Consider the following 21,177-nt stretch of genomic DNA (forward strand, 5'->3'; position numbering starts at 1 on the left):
TGATGGTGATAACTCTCACAAGAGCTAGCTTAGGAACTCTACCATAGGGTAAATTTAACTTGCAATTTTCTCAAGATTCTTCACAAAAGCTACAATTCAGATGTACTTGGTCAAAAGAACCAAAATCTTAAAGGTGTTTGAACACAAAGGGCAGTTTAAACACTAGCTCAAAAGACTTTGAGGATACAAAATTTTTTGCTACTCCTAATATATGATTTAGGCTGCAAATTAAAGGTAGTAGAAACTTCGCCACACTCGCTTAGTCCACAAAGTTCTTATCTTAAAATGAACCATAATTTCAGGTGTCATTTAAGAAAAAAATACATAAAAATAGGTCATACAAAAATGGTCCTTAGTTACCAATGTCACCTTTCATGTTTTACACTAGGGAAGAAAGATGAAAGAACAAGCACTGTGGCACATCTTTATAGCTTTGTGTTTTCAAGACAGGAGAACCGCAGTGTCTTCTACAGCTAGACATCCTACAAATCCAGATATAGCATGATGGCAGTTCAGAATCTGGAGGCAATTTTATTTAATAGGTTAGATGTCCAAAAAATTGAGACTGCCCTGTTTTGTCCACGACACCATGGCTACTGTAAGCAGTTGAGGTACTGAAACTAACAGCCTCTGCTCACATGGGAATGAACAGATGGCAAGACATTCACAAAAGGTCCTCAACCTCAGAAATAATTTTATCCTGATCTGTCATACCCTGACTATGTTTATATTTCAGATAACATTTGACGTTCCTGTCTTTATGTTCCTTTCTTTACGTGAACAACAAAAGAACAGGAATTCTACACCTGCCTCATCTCTGCTGTCTCTGTGAGCTCTTCATATATGCTTGTAATGGAAAGAGCTCTGAAACTTTAATGGAATTTTTCTAAGTTTATATAAATGAAACTGTCATTAAAAAATCTCAGCACCAGATTCGACAATTGGTCTTCTGCAAATGATAGAGTCAACGTGATATTCTCATGCAGAATTCACCTGTTAAAAGTAAAGTAGTTCCCCTCCCTTACCCCAAGCAAGGTATAATGCTCATTAAATGCACACTGGGGAGTTTAGCAACTTTCCTTCAAGCGGTTCTGGCAAGGGAACAGAATCCTAGCAAAAAGATCTGAGAACAAAGTTTCTGAGATGGCCGAGCTATGAATTCTTGGTCCTTACTTTTCAAGTATTTGAATTCTACTGTTTATTGTTACTCTCTGACTGTGAAAGATCTGTTCAATATAAATAAGAGGAATTTCCATCTAAATTTCAGGTTCCAGAATATTGTGCTTACACCTCTCCTCTGAAGTAAAAAATTGGCAAGACTTGAAATATTTCATTCAACAGGAGTAGCTTCCCCTACGAAAGAAGAAATGCACCCATAAGAAGAGTTTCTTCCACATTCACTCAGCTCCTGCTGCTTCCTGTTTTCCAAAAAGGTAGACAATGTTGCTTGCAGATGTCCCAGGCTGCCATAGTAGCTTTTTAATCAAGAGTCATCTACAGAATCCTCCACCCTCCACTTAAAACATTCTGCTTCCTAAGTCTGAAATGACTAAAATTATTCTTTTAGCTGGAACTATGTAAAAACAAAACTGTGAAAATTTTGCTTCTCAACTTAAGATATTCCTCTGGCTAGCATTTTATAAACTAGTGCAAATCAATAATGAGTTCAAAGTGGAGACAAAAAGTAAATCCAACAATGGGTTCTGTTACTATGCATTTTATTTCTCAATTAGCACTTTTTCATTTTTTCTTACTAACACCATCTACCTCAAAACATGTATATACAGCAAGATGTTTTGCTAGAAAACACACATTAAAAGTTATGCTAAAACCACTCAAAAGTTAGATCAAACCTTTCTGCGTGTTATGGTGTCTTTTTCTATTATACGATAGCGTGCTTTTTTCCCTAAAAGTACTGGCCGCATTCAGGACACTGTAGATACTATTCACTGAAAAGCTACTTCAATATTTTGTTTCCTCCTAATTGTTCATGTGAGATGCCATACCTAGTCAAACACTGAAGACAGAATTATTAATTTAGTCATGGGTTTTCGTATGGCACTTGTAACTAAAATGTCCAAATCTTCATAATGAATATACTTTCATAACACTCCTGTGAAATCAGATTGTATTATAATCTTACCATCAGATTCACTCCTCTACAGATGGGGAACCCATGCAGGGAAAGATTAAAGTCGAAAACATCTACTAATTTTTAACAGCCAACTTGAGATGCTAAGACCTTATCTTGCGGAATATTTAGCATTATATTTAGCTAGTGCTGTTATTAACTGACAGATATAGTAGGATCTCTCATTCTCCATATGGATCACCCCTTTATAAGAAACAATGTGCGCTCAGCAGTTCACAAATGCCTTCTGACAACAATACTGAGGTTCAGAAAATTTTGGTTTATTTCTGTTTCTGAATGGCAGCACACACTACCAATTAAGAAATCTTCAACTCACAACCTGTTTATTCCCTTTTGTTAAGCTGCATGTCAGTGCATTTCCTAGTGGCTCATTCTGTTTCTTCACTTAGGCAAGAAGCCGGCAATGCCCGTGACTTGGCTGAGACCCTCTGCCCAGCGAGACTGGATCTTTGGCTACCTATCTAAATCTTTCATGGTCTCTCAGATTTCTCAGCTATTCTCTCCCCTGCTATCTTGGAGTTGCAACAGAGAGTGAACATGCAAAGATACCTCCTCTAATTTGTCACCAAATCTCAATACAAATGCAACAACTAAGAGTGGAAAATGGAGGAAATGTATTAAGTAGACCTGACTGGGAATATTCTTAGGTCAAACACCTTAGCTACTAATACATAACAAACATGCACATCTTCAGACTTAAAAGCTTATTCCCCTACGGATATGTAAAATTTGACTGATTTGGAACAGTATTTTCATTGAAACAGCAAATACCACCTTGCTGGCGTAACAGACAAGTTTCAAAGCCTCGCTCGAAAGCAAGGGGCACCTGCACTCCCACATTTACATATGAAGTGCTCTATTTACTGATGTTTTTGTGAGACATTGAAATATTTTAAATAATGTAATTTTTCACCCCACTGTCAGAAATGGCTCTCCACTTTTGTGAAACTTCTGCATAGAAATCAGCCTTGAAGCAGACATTTGCAATGGAAAAAGCCTCAGCCTAAAGGGTCAACATTTGGCAAAATTAGAATTACCCAGTGTGAAAGCTTACTGTGGCCCTAAGTGCAGGCAATGGTACTAGCTCTTGTTCTAACTAGAGATTTTGCTCTTGTTCTTGAACATATAATTTGGTTAGATACTGCTTTATTCTTTATTCCCCAAAGCCACTTCAGTACTATTATTTGTTCAGAACAGAAACCTTTTAAGTATCTTTCTGCCTAATTTCTAATGAGCAATTTTCAAGTTTGACAGAGTACTGAAAATACAGCAGGGAAATGAAGAAGACTAAAGAACGCTACTTTGAGATGGAATAATCACTAGTCCTAAATTGTAAGCCAGTCATACAACGTAAGTTGTTTTCTGTAGAACAACTTAGTGGATGGCTCCCTCACACATACTGCTACATATTTATTGCTAACTCTCTGCAACTAAGAAATTTCAACTGAGCATGCACAGGACTTTTCTAAAGTATCTTGCAATATTTACAAAATTAATCCACTGTGTATTGCCCAGAATATGCAGATAACTTGCCAGTTCAGAGAGACAACGAAAAATATTCCCACTTGTGATGGTTTCCTCTGATATGTACCTATCTTTTGGTTCCTCTGCTGTTAAAATTTAAGAAGAATGCCATTAACAATGTGGACTATGAAGGACTCAGACTTCCCACTTTCACTACTGGTAATAAAACTGCAGAAACAGCTGTTTCATCTTGACTCATTTTTGGTCTCTCATTAACTTAGTCTTTTGTCTGTTTTGAACCCTCCTATGATCTAATAATCAAACTGGTCAGTATAACCTGGTCTGTTTGTACACTCAGGAACAAATGGTAGCTACCTAACAAAGTGGAGCTTTGGTCTCCAACGAGAGTATACTGCAATAAGAACCACCTATGCCACTGGAAGATTATTTTTATACAATGACCAGGAAAGGAGCCTTAGAAAAGGAGAAAAACATGTTCTCCTACAGCACCAGAAAAGAGATGAAAACCTCAATGCAAGTCATATCCTTCATCTAATATATCCATAAGAGTTCATACCTACGGGGGGGGGGGGGGGGGGGGGGGGGGGGAGAGACGGGACCAAAACCCACATATTTGCTGTAAACGTGGCAGAAGCATTTTTTTTTAAAAATTCTGCAGTATGTCTTCTAGTAGGTGGTATGTCCAGATCCAAGGTAGTAACATTCTTAACAGGTAAACTGAAAATACTGCTTCTGACTTGTAAAGCACATTTATAAGAATATGCAGTATACACAGAATTTAATAATTTGGTCTGTTGTGACTCTAATGCAGTATTTTAATTCTGCAATGTCCTTGCACTTCAACAAGGACCATACTGTCAACGGGATACATCATCTGTTTATGCTAGGCAAATATCCTAGATACAAAATTAGTTTTGAATTTTACTATAGACATAAGGACATCTCCTGAAGGAAACAGTAAAGAGCAGTGGATTTGTTCCTGGAATTGCATTTTTTTTCTTTAAGATTAACAGACATTCCACACTAAAACAGCATGCAGCAGAGAACAAAGATTAATTAGGTACAAAAATCTGAGGGCTACCTGACTTTAATTTTTCAGTTTACCCAGGAGACTGAAGAGTAGAGAAGTATTTTATCAACTCAAGCAATAATAACACTTAGATAGAAGTGTAAAGTCTGAGACAGATAAACAGTAGTTCAAACTTGTAACTGATGAAAGCAGATCCATTCCCAGATTCTCACACAATACCTGAAAACAGTTCAATGTCCGCAAATAAATAAAAAGTCACTGACACATGGGAGAAAGGAGATGTAGAGTCCTCCAAACACAGGTACAAATGCATTTAAAGAAGGAAATCTACAAGAAAAGACCTTTAAAGAAAGTCTGTACCTGAGATGTTTCCTTTTTACAGAAGCTGACAAGCGCCTCTCTTACCTTGGTTTGGTTGCATGTTCATGTTTGGTCTGGGACCATAGTTGCCCATCGGCTGTCCCTGGCTCATAGTCATCTGATTCTGCACTGGCATACTCTGTGAGGATGGCACTGAGTGATTATAGCCGCCCATTGACCCATGGCTACTTGAAGGCATGTTCATGGAACTGTTCGTCATATTGAGTTGGTTAGGTCCAGGTCCTTGCATAGGCATATGGTTAGGTCCTTCAGAAAGAAAATTGGGAAAAAAGGTTCTACATTAAGTATCATAAAACAAGCAAATGTAGACATACTGACTCACAAAACTAAATAAAAGTTATCAAATACAATTACATTAAAATAAAGCTAAAACAGAGTTTGCTCATGATGTCCCAACTTACAAAAAAAAGTTAACAACAAAGTTCAGCTCTACTATGCAATACATTTTCTTTTGTTGAGCAGCTGAAGCTAGTAAAACAAAGGTGTAAAATATCATACAGCTCATCTTATACCCATATCATATGCAAAATTAGTCTTTTTAGTACTCGCACAACACACCCTGAATTTCAACCTAAATTGCACAATATCAGTTTAACAGCCAGCTTGGTAGCTCTACCACAGCTACACATATAATTGTTACAATAGCTGTAATATTTCTGTTTATTCAAACAAGCCATACTAGACACTTTTCTGAAAGTAACAGTTAATTTTTTTTTTTTCCCCCAAAAGTCAGGCAGTATTAACATTGACATGGTACAAATACATGTAGAATAAAAATGGCTGAAGGCATATTTAACATTGTTTGAACACATAATCTATAGCCAATATTCTGCAACTGTATTTACAGATTACTAGGGTGGGAGATGATGACTGGAAGGACAGCCATCAAATTATCAGCTCACCTCTCATGCTTGCAAAGATGCAAAGGAAGAGCAACCTGTTCATATACCCATGAGGCCAACTACATCTCTTCACCCTTTATTTCCCCTCTTCCTGACAACACAGATTGGAACTGGATTGTTCTCTGAATTAAATCTACTCTCAATGGGTATTTTTAAAAATATAAACATACAATACCATCTGATCAGTTTACTCATTACTTCAGCTGGGATAAGTGAGCAGCTACTAGGAGTAAAATTATTAAGAGGTGTGACTGGATATAAATATGACAATTGAAAAAAAGTAAATGAAATGCAAGGATTATGTGTATGACAAGCACCACATGAAGAGTTTATGAAGATATGTACAACCAGACGGTGTGACAGAGTAGGTCAACTGTAAACAAGGCAAGTGTTGATATATACAGAGTTCACCAAGCAGATGCCATTGTTGCCAAACATGCCACAGGTTTTTTGTTAAGCTACAAAAACCCAAGAAATACAGAAAACGTGGAAGAGGAACCTAAAAGAAACTATGCCAGTAGAGTTGTAGGCAAATAGTGATTTGGTTACATATCTCCCGGGGGGGGGAGAAGTATCTGCCTTCAGATGTAAACAGCTCCCAAGTCCTGTCTTGGCTGAAGAAATAACTGCACTAATCTAGGACAGAATGAAGGCTAAAATAAGGAGATAGAGAGTTGTACACAAGGTCACAGAGGCAATACCAACTGACCTGAAAACAAGAAGATGCAGAAGAAAAAGCTAACAATGATCAAGGAACACAGCTACTAAAAGCCAACATGAAGAAACAGAGAATACGTTTAAGAATACGTTTACCCTCTTGCGCTTTTCAAGACACCTTACTGAAATGAACACAAGCTTATTTTATCAAGGAAAGTGAAAAAGCTAAAAAAGGTATTGCACGTGCAGTTCACTGTTCCTGCAACACAAGGTGAGCAGAGATTGCTGAATTGCAGAAAGGCAGGTCCACCACAAATACAGAAAAATAACTCAGTGAATAGGATTATGACCATGACAGAGAACTATAGATGCCTATACTCTCCCCTCTTCAATTCAACACTGCCTAACTCTGTAATAGTGAGAACATGGAGACAGTTTAATTCTGAAAAAGTGAGATCATCTCTTAACCATGAGATCAATCATCAATGTGTTAAAGTGAAGCTAACGGGAAGAAAAGCTCCAGACTGTAGTGCCAAGCAACTATTGCAGGACTGCTGTAAGACTACTTTCTTAATTTCTTTCCTAAGAAAAGGAAGGAATACGCAGGGTTAGTACCAGAAAGTCAGGGCCTGGGACTGGTTTTGTTCCTTTTTGTTTAAAGGAAAAAATTGTCACTAATAGATTTCAGAGAGCTAGCCAAGCACACAGTGGAGTAAGTTTTTAAAAACCGGTAATGTAAGAAGCAAAATGGGGAAGGCAAAAATCACCGCAAGAGAGAAGAAGTTGAAAAAATAAAACACCTTCTCTAAAAGGCTCATTTTCACTTCACGTCTCGGGTAGCACCAAAACAGGAGAAAGCACTCATAAGAAAAAGCTGGCACGTGAAATGTCAGGCATGTGTACGTTCTGGGATCAAAAGCAGGTAGTTTGCTGGTCAGAAGCTAGAAGACAAGGACAGAGGAAAAGATAAGACCACAGTATCAAAAAACTTTGCAAATTAAAAATAGTAAGAACACACTTTACAAATAAATGTTTTTATAGTTTGCCAAAATACTTCACAGGGTTCTCCTGCACATAAGGACACAACAGTTGGGGTTTTTTTATACGAATAAATGAAATAGGAAGAACAGAATATGAATGAGTGAGACATGAAGTGCATATCTGCCATTAAAATAACTGCTTTAAATACTATACTAATTAGATTCCGTATTATAATAAAAGTAAGTGGGATAAGTATCTATCTTGACTATAAACAGAAGTCCTTTTTCCTCTTAACTACTTACGGACAGTATCTTAGCTCTGAGCAGCTGTAAGCCAGCCTAAGGGCATTTGAGACTGCATTTGCAGGAAGGAAAGAAGACTTTGAGAGAACTTGTTGGTAATACACAAGCACCTGTTATTCAGGAAGGTGACCTACCAGTGCCAGGACGAAGGTCAGAGAACCCTACGGCTAGTCTTACCTTTCAACTTTCTACATATAATCAAACAAGCTCAAGAAATCGGGATGATAACTTGCCACCAGCACAACCCAGTTCATCATCTCCGTCCAAATCCAGACCACTGTTACTTTGCATCACACAAACTCTCAGTCAATGCAACTCTTCAGACAGTAATTTTTTCAGGTAAAAGCCATAATCTGTCACAGGTACAGGTAACAATTCCACCATAGGCTGAAAAAGGTTCGTCATGACTCGTCTTCCCTGGTAAGTGGATACATTTGTCAGGGGATGCAATTAAGGGCCTCAGCAGCACTTCAGGTCCTCTATTAACCAGAACACAGTATGAGAAAAATCATCCTTTGCCCTTTAGGTAATGGGACAAGTCTACAGCAGAACTTTAAATCAACTCATGCCCTGACCATCACTAAGCGGTTCTTTTAATCCTCCCATCAACCCTTCCACCCATACTCAGCCCTGTGGAAGCCCCTATTCAGATATGGCCTTCCAGAAATCCTGATGTGGTATTTTTAAAAGCCTGCATTTTATTTCTCCCCGGCTGGTCAACTCGTGGTTGTCAACCCTGGAGTCTCCCAGTTTGCATCTTAGTGACTTTATTCCTTTTGGAGAGATCATCTCTTCAGATATTTAAGGTTTTGTATCTGGCTTCTATTACAAAGTGTCTACATAACTTTAGAGTAAGTGCCCTATAAACAGAAAGCAAGTGCATACGCTGCAGAAATGATTACAAATACATGTCTGTAAAATACACAAAGGCTCACATACAGGCAAACTAGCAAACACTTAAAAAAGAAAATAATCATTTAGCTATCCACTTAACAAGATGATTCCTCTTCCCCTTCTCCAACGCCTAACTATGAAATGATTTTAGCATGCCTTTCTGATATTAGAGATGCCCTCATCCTAAGCTGTTTATCTTCACATCCTCAGAGACAACCTTAAACAGAGAAGGAACAGACATTCAAAAAAGGGAGTATGTTGGAAGAAAGGCTAAATTAAAGCTTAGTTGGAAATTGTATTTAAGTATCTGTCTAGGTGAATACCAAAACAAACCTATTTACCTTTCACATATTTTCATAAGAGCTCTTTTCTTATTCTATCTAATTACAAAATATGTATGTTTAAGGAGTGACTTTTCTCCCCTGTGGCTCTGCAGTGAAGTCATTATGCTCACATTGTGACTTAGTAATCCTTCTCCTTGGAAAAGATCATTATAATAACAATAATATGATTACACTAAAGGGTCAAAGAGACTGATTTGTGAGCGGCAATGCTATTCTCCATGGGAGCTGATGGATCTTAGATGGATAGAGGACTCCACAGCCAGAATATCTCTGCCCTACTTAGGGAGCAGCATATATTGTTCTCTCCACTTCCAAATGCAGACCATGACCAACATGTATGATGAAACTGACTTCTTCTCTAGATCTTTTATTACACTTCTTACACACAGCCTCTGGAGGCTCTTCAGCTACTCTTCTCAGAAAAGCTGTCACTAACAGTATCAGGTCCATTTTATCAAGATTTGCACAGAAATGAGAGACCACAGCAATCATTATATTTTTTACTTCATATTAAGTTTTGCATAGTTATTTACTGTGTTTGCTTTCGTGGAGCTTATCCTTGTGACCACTGAGAAATGAATTTTCAGAGATCCTTTGACAGCAGTTTCCTTTCTTGGAAGAGTCAATGCCTTGAAGAGCTTTTTTACGAAAAGTTCCTCCATACAAAAAAATGAAGGGGTCCTGAACAAAAGCAATCCTGGGAATGATATTTTAAGCTGAAAGCCAATTCACATGAAATAGGCAGTATGACTTTATGAGTAGAAATTCTGGAAAACAGCCTCTATATAAAGAGGCAAGCTTTTCCAGGGCCTACTCCATTCTGATCTGACTGCTAAAGGGAATAGTTACCCCAAAGCCAGTACTGGTAGGTACAATGTGGAATTTTATCATCCTGTTTCACTGCTTTGTTTCTGACTTCCCAAGCACTTTTCTTTTTATTACAAAACAGGATGGCATAAAAACTGACTTAAAATTTACACCTAGAACAATAATCTGGAGGCCATTTCTTTACAAATCCCTTACGATTCAACACATCTCCAATAATAAAGAATACAGAGGATTAGCGGAAGCTGGATGACTTTCTGTATAAAAGCGATCTCTTTATTTTTATTTTTTTTTAAACATATACCCACATTCGAAACACCCTCTTTAAGATGTATCTGTTTTATCATTATCTAATTATTTAGCCACGATGATTTCACGTTATCTTTTTACGGAAGGATTTGCGTTCACTCAGCCACAGGCCAATACCTTTCCCCAATAAGCCTTCTAAAGCCAGCTGTACTGCACGGTTTCAAACAGACTAAATTTAGCCAGTTCTGTTCATCAGAGGAATGCTGTGTGTCAGCTACATCAAAGCCCAAGGGCAGCCTGATAAACACTGAATACAGGTCACGTAGCTCTGTAGCTAACAAACTCTAAGAGAGCTTGTACTCGGGGGCATTCAAAGCAGTTTTGTCATCAACAATCTAGTATCCCTTGAGCCCCCATGTCGTTTCAGTTGCCAGGCAACGCTGGTGTTAATGTCTTAGAGGAGAAAAACTTACCAGGCATCTGGCCGTTCATCTGGTTCTGCATGTGTGGTGCAGGAGGGCCCCCACCTACCATACCATCTGAAGACATGCTGTGCGAGCGCGGAGGTGGGGGAGGGCCGCTCTGACTCATCCCTCCCGGACCCATAGGCATATTCTGTGTGGGTGGCTGAAAGGAGACAGCTTAGTCAAACACGAGAAGCAGTTAGTCTGACAAATATATTATATGTACATATGGTACAGCAGTTGCCTATATCGTTAAGCGGGGCATGACAGAAAGGACCGAAATGCATTTCTTGCTCTTTCCGATACGTTTAACTCCTCCCGATATTAATTTTGGAAAAACGTTTAATATTTCAATAAATTTTACATGAAGTATTACACGCAGGCAACACGACAGCACCTCCAAGCACCGCTTCAAAAAAAAAAAAATACAAATCGATGCCTCATTAAAAAATTGTATCTGAACAGTTTAAGATTGCTGGAGTCGCTCCCTCCCACACACACAAAAGCTTTCCGTCAAAGCAGCATTTGCTGAACAGAAAAATAACTCTTCCATTATAATTCTCTCACATCAACAATTTGTTGCTGTTAACAGACCTTGCACCAGGACAAAACAGGTACAACAAGAGATGAAAGCCTCTGAATGCTCATAGCCTAGCAAAAATTTGCACCTGGGTGTGGTAAAACGTTTGCGATCTCTTCCCCTCTCTCCCCCGAAGCGCTGAAGGCCTAGTTCATAATTTCGTGCCAAACACCCCCTACAGACTGGAAGCACATTAGTGCTGGCCTCCAAAGGTCCAGAGACAGCTGCCTAGAAAGGATGTTTTTGGCAAATTTCCTAATGAAATTGTGAGGAAAATAACTGAATAACCTTGAGAGTTCAAAGAGGGAGAGCAAGAAAAACAGTAAATACAAGGGGGAATTTACTATTAGGTTCTACTCACAGCAATGTAAGGAGACGCAGAAACGGCTAGTAGTCAGCTTCCTTTTCCTATTAAACACACCTGCGAGACTGTACGATCCTCCTCACATAACTTTAGCCAAATGCTTTCAGGGGAATAAAAATCATCTCTGTGAGAGCGAACGCCTGGGTCTCTGGCTTTTGAGGACCCTCTCTAAAAGGCTGTAACTATTCATGCAAAACCCTTCCCCTGAGACAAACCTGTGTGTATTTTTCCAACCTTTCTCTTCATAGAAAGAACCAAGGGGGTGATCCCTAAGTACCCATCTAGCCCAACCCCCCTTATTCCCACGCTTACTCCTCAGGACGTTCATAAAGACAAGATGTAATACAGTAGAAAAGAGTAACGCTTTCCAAGTGAGTGTAAGGCAGGACCCCTTTTTGGCCTTGGAGATGGCAACATTTGGGTAACAGATACACACACATGTATTCACTTCCCAGGGAGAGGAGGGAAATGGTATTCATTTATTTTCTCAACATTTCTTCAAATACCTCAAGCAGGTATTATTTTCCCCGCAATATTTTTAAAAATTCCTCCAGAAATTACTGAAAGGCTTTTTTCAGCAGGAGGAAGGAAGGAGATGAAAGAAAACACAAGCAAGCAGACAACTTCTCTTACTAAATTCCTTTCATTCCTCTGTGATGAAGAGAATGACCTTTTATAAGCAAGTTTATTCCTCATCCTATAGCAGAAGTGGCAGAAGGTAGAAAAGGTAAGAGTGAAAGGCAGCTCTACTCTCTGAACAGTGTCAGTGCAATGCTGCTCCATCTTGCTTGATCTTCCTCCACTAGTGAGCAACCAAAGAAAGACCGCTTCAGTTAAGTCTTCCTTCCCTTCACATTCAAAAGCTCACTATCATCCCACTTTTGCATCTAACAGAAATTATCTAAAATTGATACACAGAGAAACAAACAAAAAAGAAAACAAAGATCCTATTTTTAATTTTTATTTATAAAGTATTTTTTGGAATACCAGCAAAACCAACACACTTGGTACCTCCATATGAGCAGCCAGAGCTCAGAGCGTAACAGCAGCCCCATTTCAGCAAAGAGAGCAAACCCAATAAACATCCAAGTTGAAATATTTTCAGAATTAAAATGAAATTCTTAGATTCCAAGTATAAATCATTAGTACATCCAATGTTCACACAACAAACTGATAATGAAAAATACTATAAAGTACTAAAAAATATTAGATCATACCTAGGTTTTAGCTATCCTGCAGGTGTGACTGCACAAACACGGGCATGCCCTTACGCATGGAAAGATGGACCAAAAAAACTCCAAAGGTTACTTGAGACAAAACTATATATTCCAACTCTGAAATTTATTCTGGAAGTTTTCAAAACAACTATTGTTTAACATTAAGACAACCACTGCAGCGATCAAAAAACAGTGTTGAGAGCGCAAACATTCAAGGACAGGCAAAAAAAGTATTAAGGATTTTAAAAATCCCATTAGATACAAAAACCTGCAAGAGACTTCACAAACGACAGGGAATTGAGTGAACTGAGGGAATAATTAAAAACACCCAAAAAGGTACTACCACAAAATAGTTTAGCAAGAGGAGCTTCTGGATATGGAAACAGCCCAAAGACCTGTGTGAATTCATTTCAGATTCTTGAAAATAATGCAAGAAAAAGGTTCAAGCTGTCACCTTGAATGATGTATATATGAGTATGCATTTTAGAATATTTTAGTATATGAGTATGTATTTTAGAATAAAACAGAAATAGTAATAGAAATAGTATAAGAGTTAGTAGTTAAGAAGGGATCACAGAATAGAAATTAGCATACTAGAGCGTGAGAATCATAGACAGAAATAGAAACTAGCATACGAGACTGTGAGAATTGTAGAATCTTCAAGGTAATAGATAATGCCTAAGTTAGATAAGATGGTACAGGCACTGCATATTTTACTAACAAACATATCTTTGTCCTAAAAGAATGCGAAACTATAACACTTCAAAGACCAATAACAGGAACATCCTATTAGAGGGAGAGCCGTGAAGATAAAGGGACACCACAACAACCATGAAAACAATGGAATAACAGTAACTAGGGGAAAGGTAAAGGCGGCAGGGGGAGATCGCGACCACCGACCCAACTGGGGGACAAAAGGACTACCCCCCCCACACACACACACACCCCCCTTGTGGGCATGTGCAGTGAATTAAAATCATACTGTGACTTTAAATTGAAGCGGAGAAAATACAGACCAATGGAAGAGGAGGATGATTAATTAGTCTGATGATTATGTATTAGATAGGTGTGGTGTGTTAACTTTTATGTATAAATACTGAAAAAAAATTGCAATAGGTGTGCTCGATTTGTGGAAATATTCCACCTTGCACCCTGCACAGAATAAAGCAATGTCTCCTCTCTAAACATACTCTGTGTGTTTCGGGAGTTATTTTACAGTGAGGCCACAAAGCTGCTAAAAAATTCAATCTTTCATTAAAATAAACTACCGCACAAGAAGACTAGAAGGTAGGCAAACACTGTACCTCTTTTTATAAAAGAGTAGTAGGACCAATTCTAGGACTCATAAATCTGTGAGCCTTGTTCCCCAAGCTACAAGTAAACTGATGAAAGTAATTAGAGTATTATAAAACTCCAAGGATGACAAAAATAAAGATGAGTTAGTCAAGTGTCAATATAGGGAAGTCATATCTTTCTAATCTATTAGAAATTTTCAAATATATAAATTAAGCCACTTATCTGCATATTGAACAAAAACTTCTTAATACAGGTTTTTTGACAAAGCCATTTGGAAAAATACATTGTCCAGGGGGACATACTTTCACTGATCAGAAACTGCCCAAAGGGAAGAAATAAGCAATAACTTTATATGAAGTTCAAAGAATAACAGAACATATAGAGGTGCCCTGAAAATATTCATCAGTAAATGTCAACATTGGAAGATGTTGCAACATTAATTACTGAAAACTGTGCAAGAAAGAATAAGCAGAATGGTGCCAGGTGAAATTCCACAGGGATAAATATACGGCAATTACACTGAATTTTGAGCTACCCTTTCTTCAGAAAGAGGAAAATCCTATTGCAACTACTCCAGGAAAAAAAATTGACCACTACCCAGGCAGTTTGGAGGGAAAAAAAAAAGTAAAAATAATACATAAAAACTATTCAAAATACCTGTGTTCACTTTCTGATTATCTGCAGTACTTGATATATCAAAAGTGAGCTACAATATGCAAGGAAAAAAATTCCATCGTATTTGTGATGATGAAACATGTTCAACTTGAGGAAAGAAATCACAAAGAGATACTGTAAAAGCAGAAGGATTCCAAAGACAAGCAACCAGTGATTAAAGACTTTGAATGCCTTTCACCTGAAATAAGTCAAAAAGGATGTATATTTTAAAATTTTTTTTTACATCAAAAAGAAATGAACCTAAGAGGATATGACAGAAATACAATTGAATGTATGATACATACAAAAAGTAGATCATCCAATTTATGTTTTAAAAACAAAGAAAACCCCAGGAGAATGGTCAATAAATTGAGGAATACCACTAACCATACAAGACACCACATAAATCTGAGGAATTCATCAACACGAGACACTAGAACAAAGTTTAAATAAGATTCAGAGATAATTACACACATATACATATATATATATATATGCAATTGAAACAGTTATACTATATAGGATATTTTAAAAGTGTGTTATAAGCCTTCATGTCAAGGTCGTAAACCAATCACTACCTGATTGTAATTAAAAAAGAAATGTCTCCTGCAGATATAATTATTCCCCAGTGAAATTCTTCCAGAGTGTTTTTTCTACTGGCCGCAGCCAGAAGAAAACAAGAAAAAATTGTTTTAAAATGGCAACTTCCCTATTTCTATCAGAGTTGATCCAGGCTTTTACAAGTGATAAAACTTCTTTTAAATCACCTTTAACTAAAAAAAAACCCAAACCAAAAAAAAACCCACACAAACAAACAAACCGAGAAACTACAAAACCTGGGTCATTTAACCATTTTTGTTCTTTACAGAAGTTAAAGGAAATTTACTATCCCCAGCAATATGCACTACGCATGATAAAGACCTTCTAAAATATAAAATGACCACACAGTATTCAAAAGCCAAATATTAAGAAAAGAAAAAAGAAAAAGAAACCCCCCACCCTTTGTGAAAAGCAAGTTATCCAAGATGAACCCTACCCATTCAGTCTAGGTACGAAGGGTGAAATGACATTCAAAGGTAGTCAGGTTAACAGAACCAAAGGAAAGGCTACTACCCTCTTTCTGCTGGATGAGCGACAGAAAGGAATAGAAATTAAAATCACTGCTGATTTTATTCCAATTATGAAGTAGAAAATGTTAAATATTTTACTATCAGTAAAAAGTAAATTAAAGAAGTAAGATATTAGACATAGCTTCACTTGCTAAACACTAATTTTTGGCTCACTTCCCTAAACACACAGATTACAATTTATAGCCGCTAGGAGCATTTAAAATTTATCAGAGCATGAAAAAAAAAAAATTATAAGCTATTTTGTCCAACTCTGGAAATCTGAACTGGAAAAAGACTGAAACTGACCTGCAGTTGTAACCAAAAAGAGACAAGAAAAAAACCATTAGATTTTAACTGACAACTTTCAGCAAACAAAATCCTACAAAACCCCAAAGTTATTTGAAAGCATACACTTAAAACAATAGCCAAACTGCATGTTTTTAGAGGATTTTCTTTTAAATAATAAATTGGATCAAATGCAAGACAGCAAACAATAAAAGCTGCCGTGGTGGAATTGTACACCTGGAACTTTCATCTATCATCTCTTCTCTGCCCTACTTTATACTATCAGATTTTTCTCACCATCAATAGCAGGTTGAAAGATTTGTTTATGGAACATTTATTGTTATAAAAACTGATATAGACTACCAACTCAGTCATCAATGAAATGTAAAAGACATAATCAATACAAATAGCAATAGATATTTAAAGTACACTATCAAAAATACAATTTTTTTGACATTCTCTCAGAATAACAATTAAAAGCTACATGAAACACAAACCTAAAAGCCCCCTCATCTTTCTAAGAGAAGCTCTAATTCAGGATTTAATCAATCATCTTTGTTTTCAGTTCTTAAACACCATTTTCTGCAAAGCAAAATATCCCATCCCAGGAGGTACCCTGCCCTGCTAATATCACATTGCTAATATCACAGCACCTGTCCCAGTCTCAGAGAACAGTATTCTGTTGATAGGTGGTGATGGCACCTGCAGAGTACTTACTGAGGTGTCAGACTGGGAAATAAGATCATAAAGGAATACATTTCTGAGATTTGAAAGAGGCGAGATTTATTTAATTGGGTTACGACTCTTCTTCTACAAGGTGTAGGGCATTCTAGTACAGAGAGTATCTCAAATGAAAAAAAAAATAAAGAACCTCTATCAATTCTCAGCAAGTGTAATATTTGGGGGTAGGGAGGATTCTACGTGAAAAGCATTTACAATTATGTCTAAACAGTGAAGTTAATTACAAATGTAATTTGTGCTCTCACTGTTGGAGTACCAGTTGTGACACTAGCAGTAAGGAGTTCTAAATTTAGAATGACAACCAGCTTCTAAATCTCGATTTACACCAGTATCTTCAAAAATCAGAGAAACTCTGACTTAATATTTGAACAAAATGTTAAAATAGTGCATAATGTAATACTTAAAACACTTTGTTTAAAGAGGAAATTGGAATCTTTAGTTGTTTCAAATTGCACATTATAACTGTATAAAAATATTTCACTGTACAAATATTCTTTAGCATCATTTTAACAACCAGAAAATTTAACCCTAAAATACTTGGATGTCCACATAGCAATAGCTCTTCTGATACTGAAAAAATAATCACACAAAACTCTTAACTCTTGATATAACTAGAAATTATTTCAATCAAAAGTTAAATAAACTGGTACGAATTCAGATGGTTTTATTTTAAGTGACTAGGAATAAAGTTAACTTGTAGGCATTAACTTGGGGAACACTGAGCTATACAAACTAGACAACTTCAGAGGTACTCTGTAATTCCCCCACAATATGCAGTTCATATCCGTCCTCAAAAGCAGGAGCTTTCTGCTCCACAGCTGTTTACCTCCTGCCTCTTTGGCTTTTAAGATAGTTTAATGTCTGGTCCAATATTTACAGGTTTTGCTTGCATTTAGTAACCTAAGAGAAAAATTCCACCTCTATTCCAGCTAGAAGGCCCTATGTAAACTCAATTAAAGCAGAAAGAATCCTGCAGAACCCTCAGAGCATTTCACTGGGGAAAGAGCAAAACCATACAGGCTAAAGGACACAGCATCTATGTTACCAGACTGCCTGGTACAGATCTCAGCAAACTGCCTAGGGTTGAAATAGGTATTTATTGTGCAGATACTGTACTACAGAGAGGCAAATCACATCTTCAAGCATGAAAAAATTACACTTTAGAGCATACTCCTAATTCAAATTGGCTGCTATTTTTACCAATTTCTAAATCGGCCACAGAAGTTAGTAGGCAATATAAGTCTTTTTTTGTGTACAGTGCACTAGCTCCCCATGTGGACACACCTGATCAGCAATACATGCAAAGTAGCTTACAGAAATTAGAGCGATCCTCTTATTTCAAGTGGAGTACACTAGTGGTCTCTGAATTCACAATTCACTCCTAACATGCTAACAACTTAAATTCCCATCTTCTGACTTTTTTTTTTTAGTGGAATTGCTGGCTTAAGCGGCTCCCTCCAGCTGCTCTCCGTTTCCCAATACTACCCTTTCAGTTGTGCCAACACAGCCCTTTACATAGCCCTGCGGTTAATCTGAACTAATCCAGCATGAAAACATCCCGCTTTCCAACTAATTAATCTGGACTGATTCTCCAGATTGGTTCATCATACAACAACTTTAAAACATCACACAGCAGAACTGCACGTGATGAGAGTACAGCTCTGGTTATATCAGCATAACCTTTGCTATGGAAAGGAAGTCTTGTCAAACAACAGCCAAACTTCTTTCCAACATTTAAAAGCCTCTCTGGAGCAAAACGAACAACCTGGAAAAGCAATTTTTATTATAAAACCATGGCATATGTGGATAAACTGAGGATCCATAATCTGAAAATTCTTTAAAAAATGCAGCATACCCACTTTTCTTTTGCTAAAGAAGGATGACACTATTAGCCCCAAAAGATGCATTATCAACACAAGGACTGGTGTTGTTACAGAGATTCAACAAATAGGCTAGGGGAGAAACAACCCACAAAACTTAAATCATAGCAAATGTGGTTGTTTTGCCTTTAAGTCTTCTACAAAGCTTGTACTACTGACAACTTTACAAGATTTCCTTCCCATAATGAGTAGTTTTTCAGTTTCCTAGTATAAGCGATGGATGTGTTCTTTCATGCTCCACCCAAAAAAAAAAAAAAAAAAAAAGAGTAGCTATTTGTAAAACTAGTTCTCTTTCAGTTAATATCGCATAACCACATTTTTACATACAATGAACATGTAGGCAATCAAGAGAGTTCACTGAGAAGTCAGAAGTCAAACAGCATGCAAAGCCTCAAAGAAAGAAAATGGATGCAGATAATCACATGCTGGCCTTGGAGCAAAGACAATTAAGTGATACAGACACACTAGACCTCTCTGTAACCACTTATACAGCTAGATCATAATGCATTGCTTTTATGACTGGTTATTGCAGTCATACCCAAGAACTAGGCTACTGACAGCAATAAAGAATTAAATCTCATCTCTAACAGACCCGTAACACTGTACAACTTCAGGAAAAGTCTTATTTACCATTTTGTTCAAAGTGCTGAGTCTGAGATCACCAACATGGTGGCAACGCTGAATTCTTAGAGTAACATGGTACTACAACATGAACCTAAATGTCCCACGTTTCCCATTCTTTAGTGACAAAGCCTAACTAACTGGGGGCTAGAGACTTTTATCAAAGGAGGCTTACCCCATGTGTTTCTTGCTCACAAAACACAGGAAATATTTTTTGCTATGCAAAATCAACATAGCAAATAAAAAGGTAGAGTACAAAGAGTTGGAGGAAGGAGTAATTTAAGAAATTATGTTCTTTAGGGAGGATGCAAGCACAAATAGATTAGCTTTTATCAATTATGGATTTGCACTAGCTTGATAGTTTCTAAAAACAGTATAGGAATGTGAAGCTGAATTTCTTTTACCTATCCCAACTACAGTGGCTGTACTTGCCTCTCATTTGAGGAACAGCAGGAAAGTTCCTTGGAGTGTACTCACATAATATGGTAGGTCTGAATGCAACATCTTTCCTCTCTTTCTCAAAGTATCTGCTACCTGTTTCTCTTTTTAAAAGTCTTCAGTTTACAAATAGTTGAACTTGAATTTGGCATGGACTTGTGTTCTGAAAGCTAATGCAGAGTAACACAGCATACTGCTTTGTGTATCTGCTTTAAAACGAATTTAATCTACACACTAGCATGCAATATACACAGAATTAAGCCAGAGGTTTAAAGACCAATGCCAGCTATGACCAGCAGGAAAGCAGATACCCCAGACTTCCTGCTTGTCCTGGTTTCAGCTGGGATAGAGTTAATTTTCTTCCTAGTAGCTGGTATAGTGCTGTGTTTTGGATTTTAGTATGAGAATAATATTGATAACACACTGATGTTTTGGCTGTTTCTAAGCAGTGTTTACACTGGTCAAGGACTTTTTTCAGCTCCCCATGCTCTGCCAGGTGCCCAAGAAATGGGAGGGGGGACAGCCAGGACAGCTGATCCAAACTGACTAAAGGGTTATTCCATACCATATAATGTCATGCCCAGTATATAAACTGGGGATTTGGCTGGGGGGTAGTGATCACTGCTTGGGGACTGGCTGGGCGTTGGTCGGCGGGTGGTGAGCGGTTGTATTATTTTATTTTTTTCTTTTTCCCTCCCTTGGGTTTTGTTCCCCTCTCTCTCTTGTTGTTTTCCTTCTCATTACAATTCATTATTATTACTTTGTTCCAATTATTAAACTGTTCTTATCTCAACCCATGAGTTTTCTTACTTTTGCTCTTCTGATTCTCTCCCCCATCCCACCGGGGGGGGGGGGGGGGGGAGGGAGTGAGCGAGCGGCTGCATGGTGCTTAGCTGCGGGCTAGGGCTAAACCACAACACTGCTATACTACCACAGATATCAGACTTTCCCAGGCATTTGGTACATAACTGGACAAGAATTTTATTAATTTAGGATTGCTCTCACCTTTAGTAACACGAGTTTTATTCGCAAACTTTATTTTAAGCTGTTAAAACTGAGCCATATTTTTCTTTTCTGGATGCCATCTTGCTTTGTTCAAGAAAAGCAGTATCAAGATAATTCAATTAATATATATATTTTAGACAACTTTTATGTTCAAAATTAAGGCTACTGAAAAAGCAGAGTGCACTGTTCTGTTCTTAAGACTCTGAATTGTTTCTACAAACTAATCACATCACAAGTACATTAAAACCATAGATTGAACATTACCCCTTTGAAAAATACTGAAGTGTATTTAAGATCATATGAGACTTTCCACTGCTTGAA

At 37.5% G+C, this 21,177-nt stretch overlaps 1 protein-coding gene across 3 annotated transcripts in view; it reads right to left on the reverse strand.

The window, feature by feature from the left end:
• SS18 (SS18 subunit of BAF chromatin remodeling complex) overlaps nucleotides 1–21,177 on the reverse strand; it is a 44,849-nt gene that overhangs the window by 14,578 nt on the left and 9,094 nt on the right. For all 3 annotated transcript variants that reach the window (XM_075494533.1, XM_075494532.1, XM_075494531.1), the window contains exons 4-5: nucleotides 10,676–10,829; nucleotides 5,073–5,294 (exon numbers count right to left, since the gene is read on the reverse strand). In XM_075494533.1, the coding sequence (XP_075350648.1) occupies nucleotides 5,073–5,294; nucleotides 10,676–10,829 (376 nt within the window). The remainder of the gene's footprint in view (nucleotides 1–5,072; nucleotides 5,295–10,675; nucleotides 10,830–21,177) is intronic.

This window comes from Mycteria americana, chromosome 2 (assembly GCF_035582795.1).
Source record: "Mycteria americana isolate JAX WOST 10 ecotype Jacksonville Zoo and Gardens chromosome 2, USCA_MyAme_1.0, whole genome shotgun sequence".
Classification (NCBI taxonomy): domain Eukaryota; kingdom Metazoa; phylum Chordata; class Aves; order Ciconiiformes; family Ciconiidae; genus Mycteria; species Mycteria americana.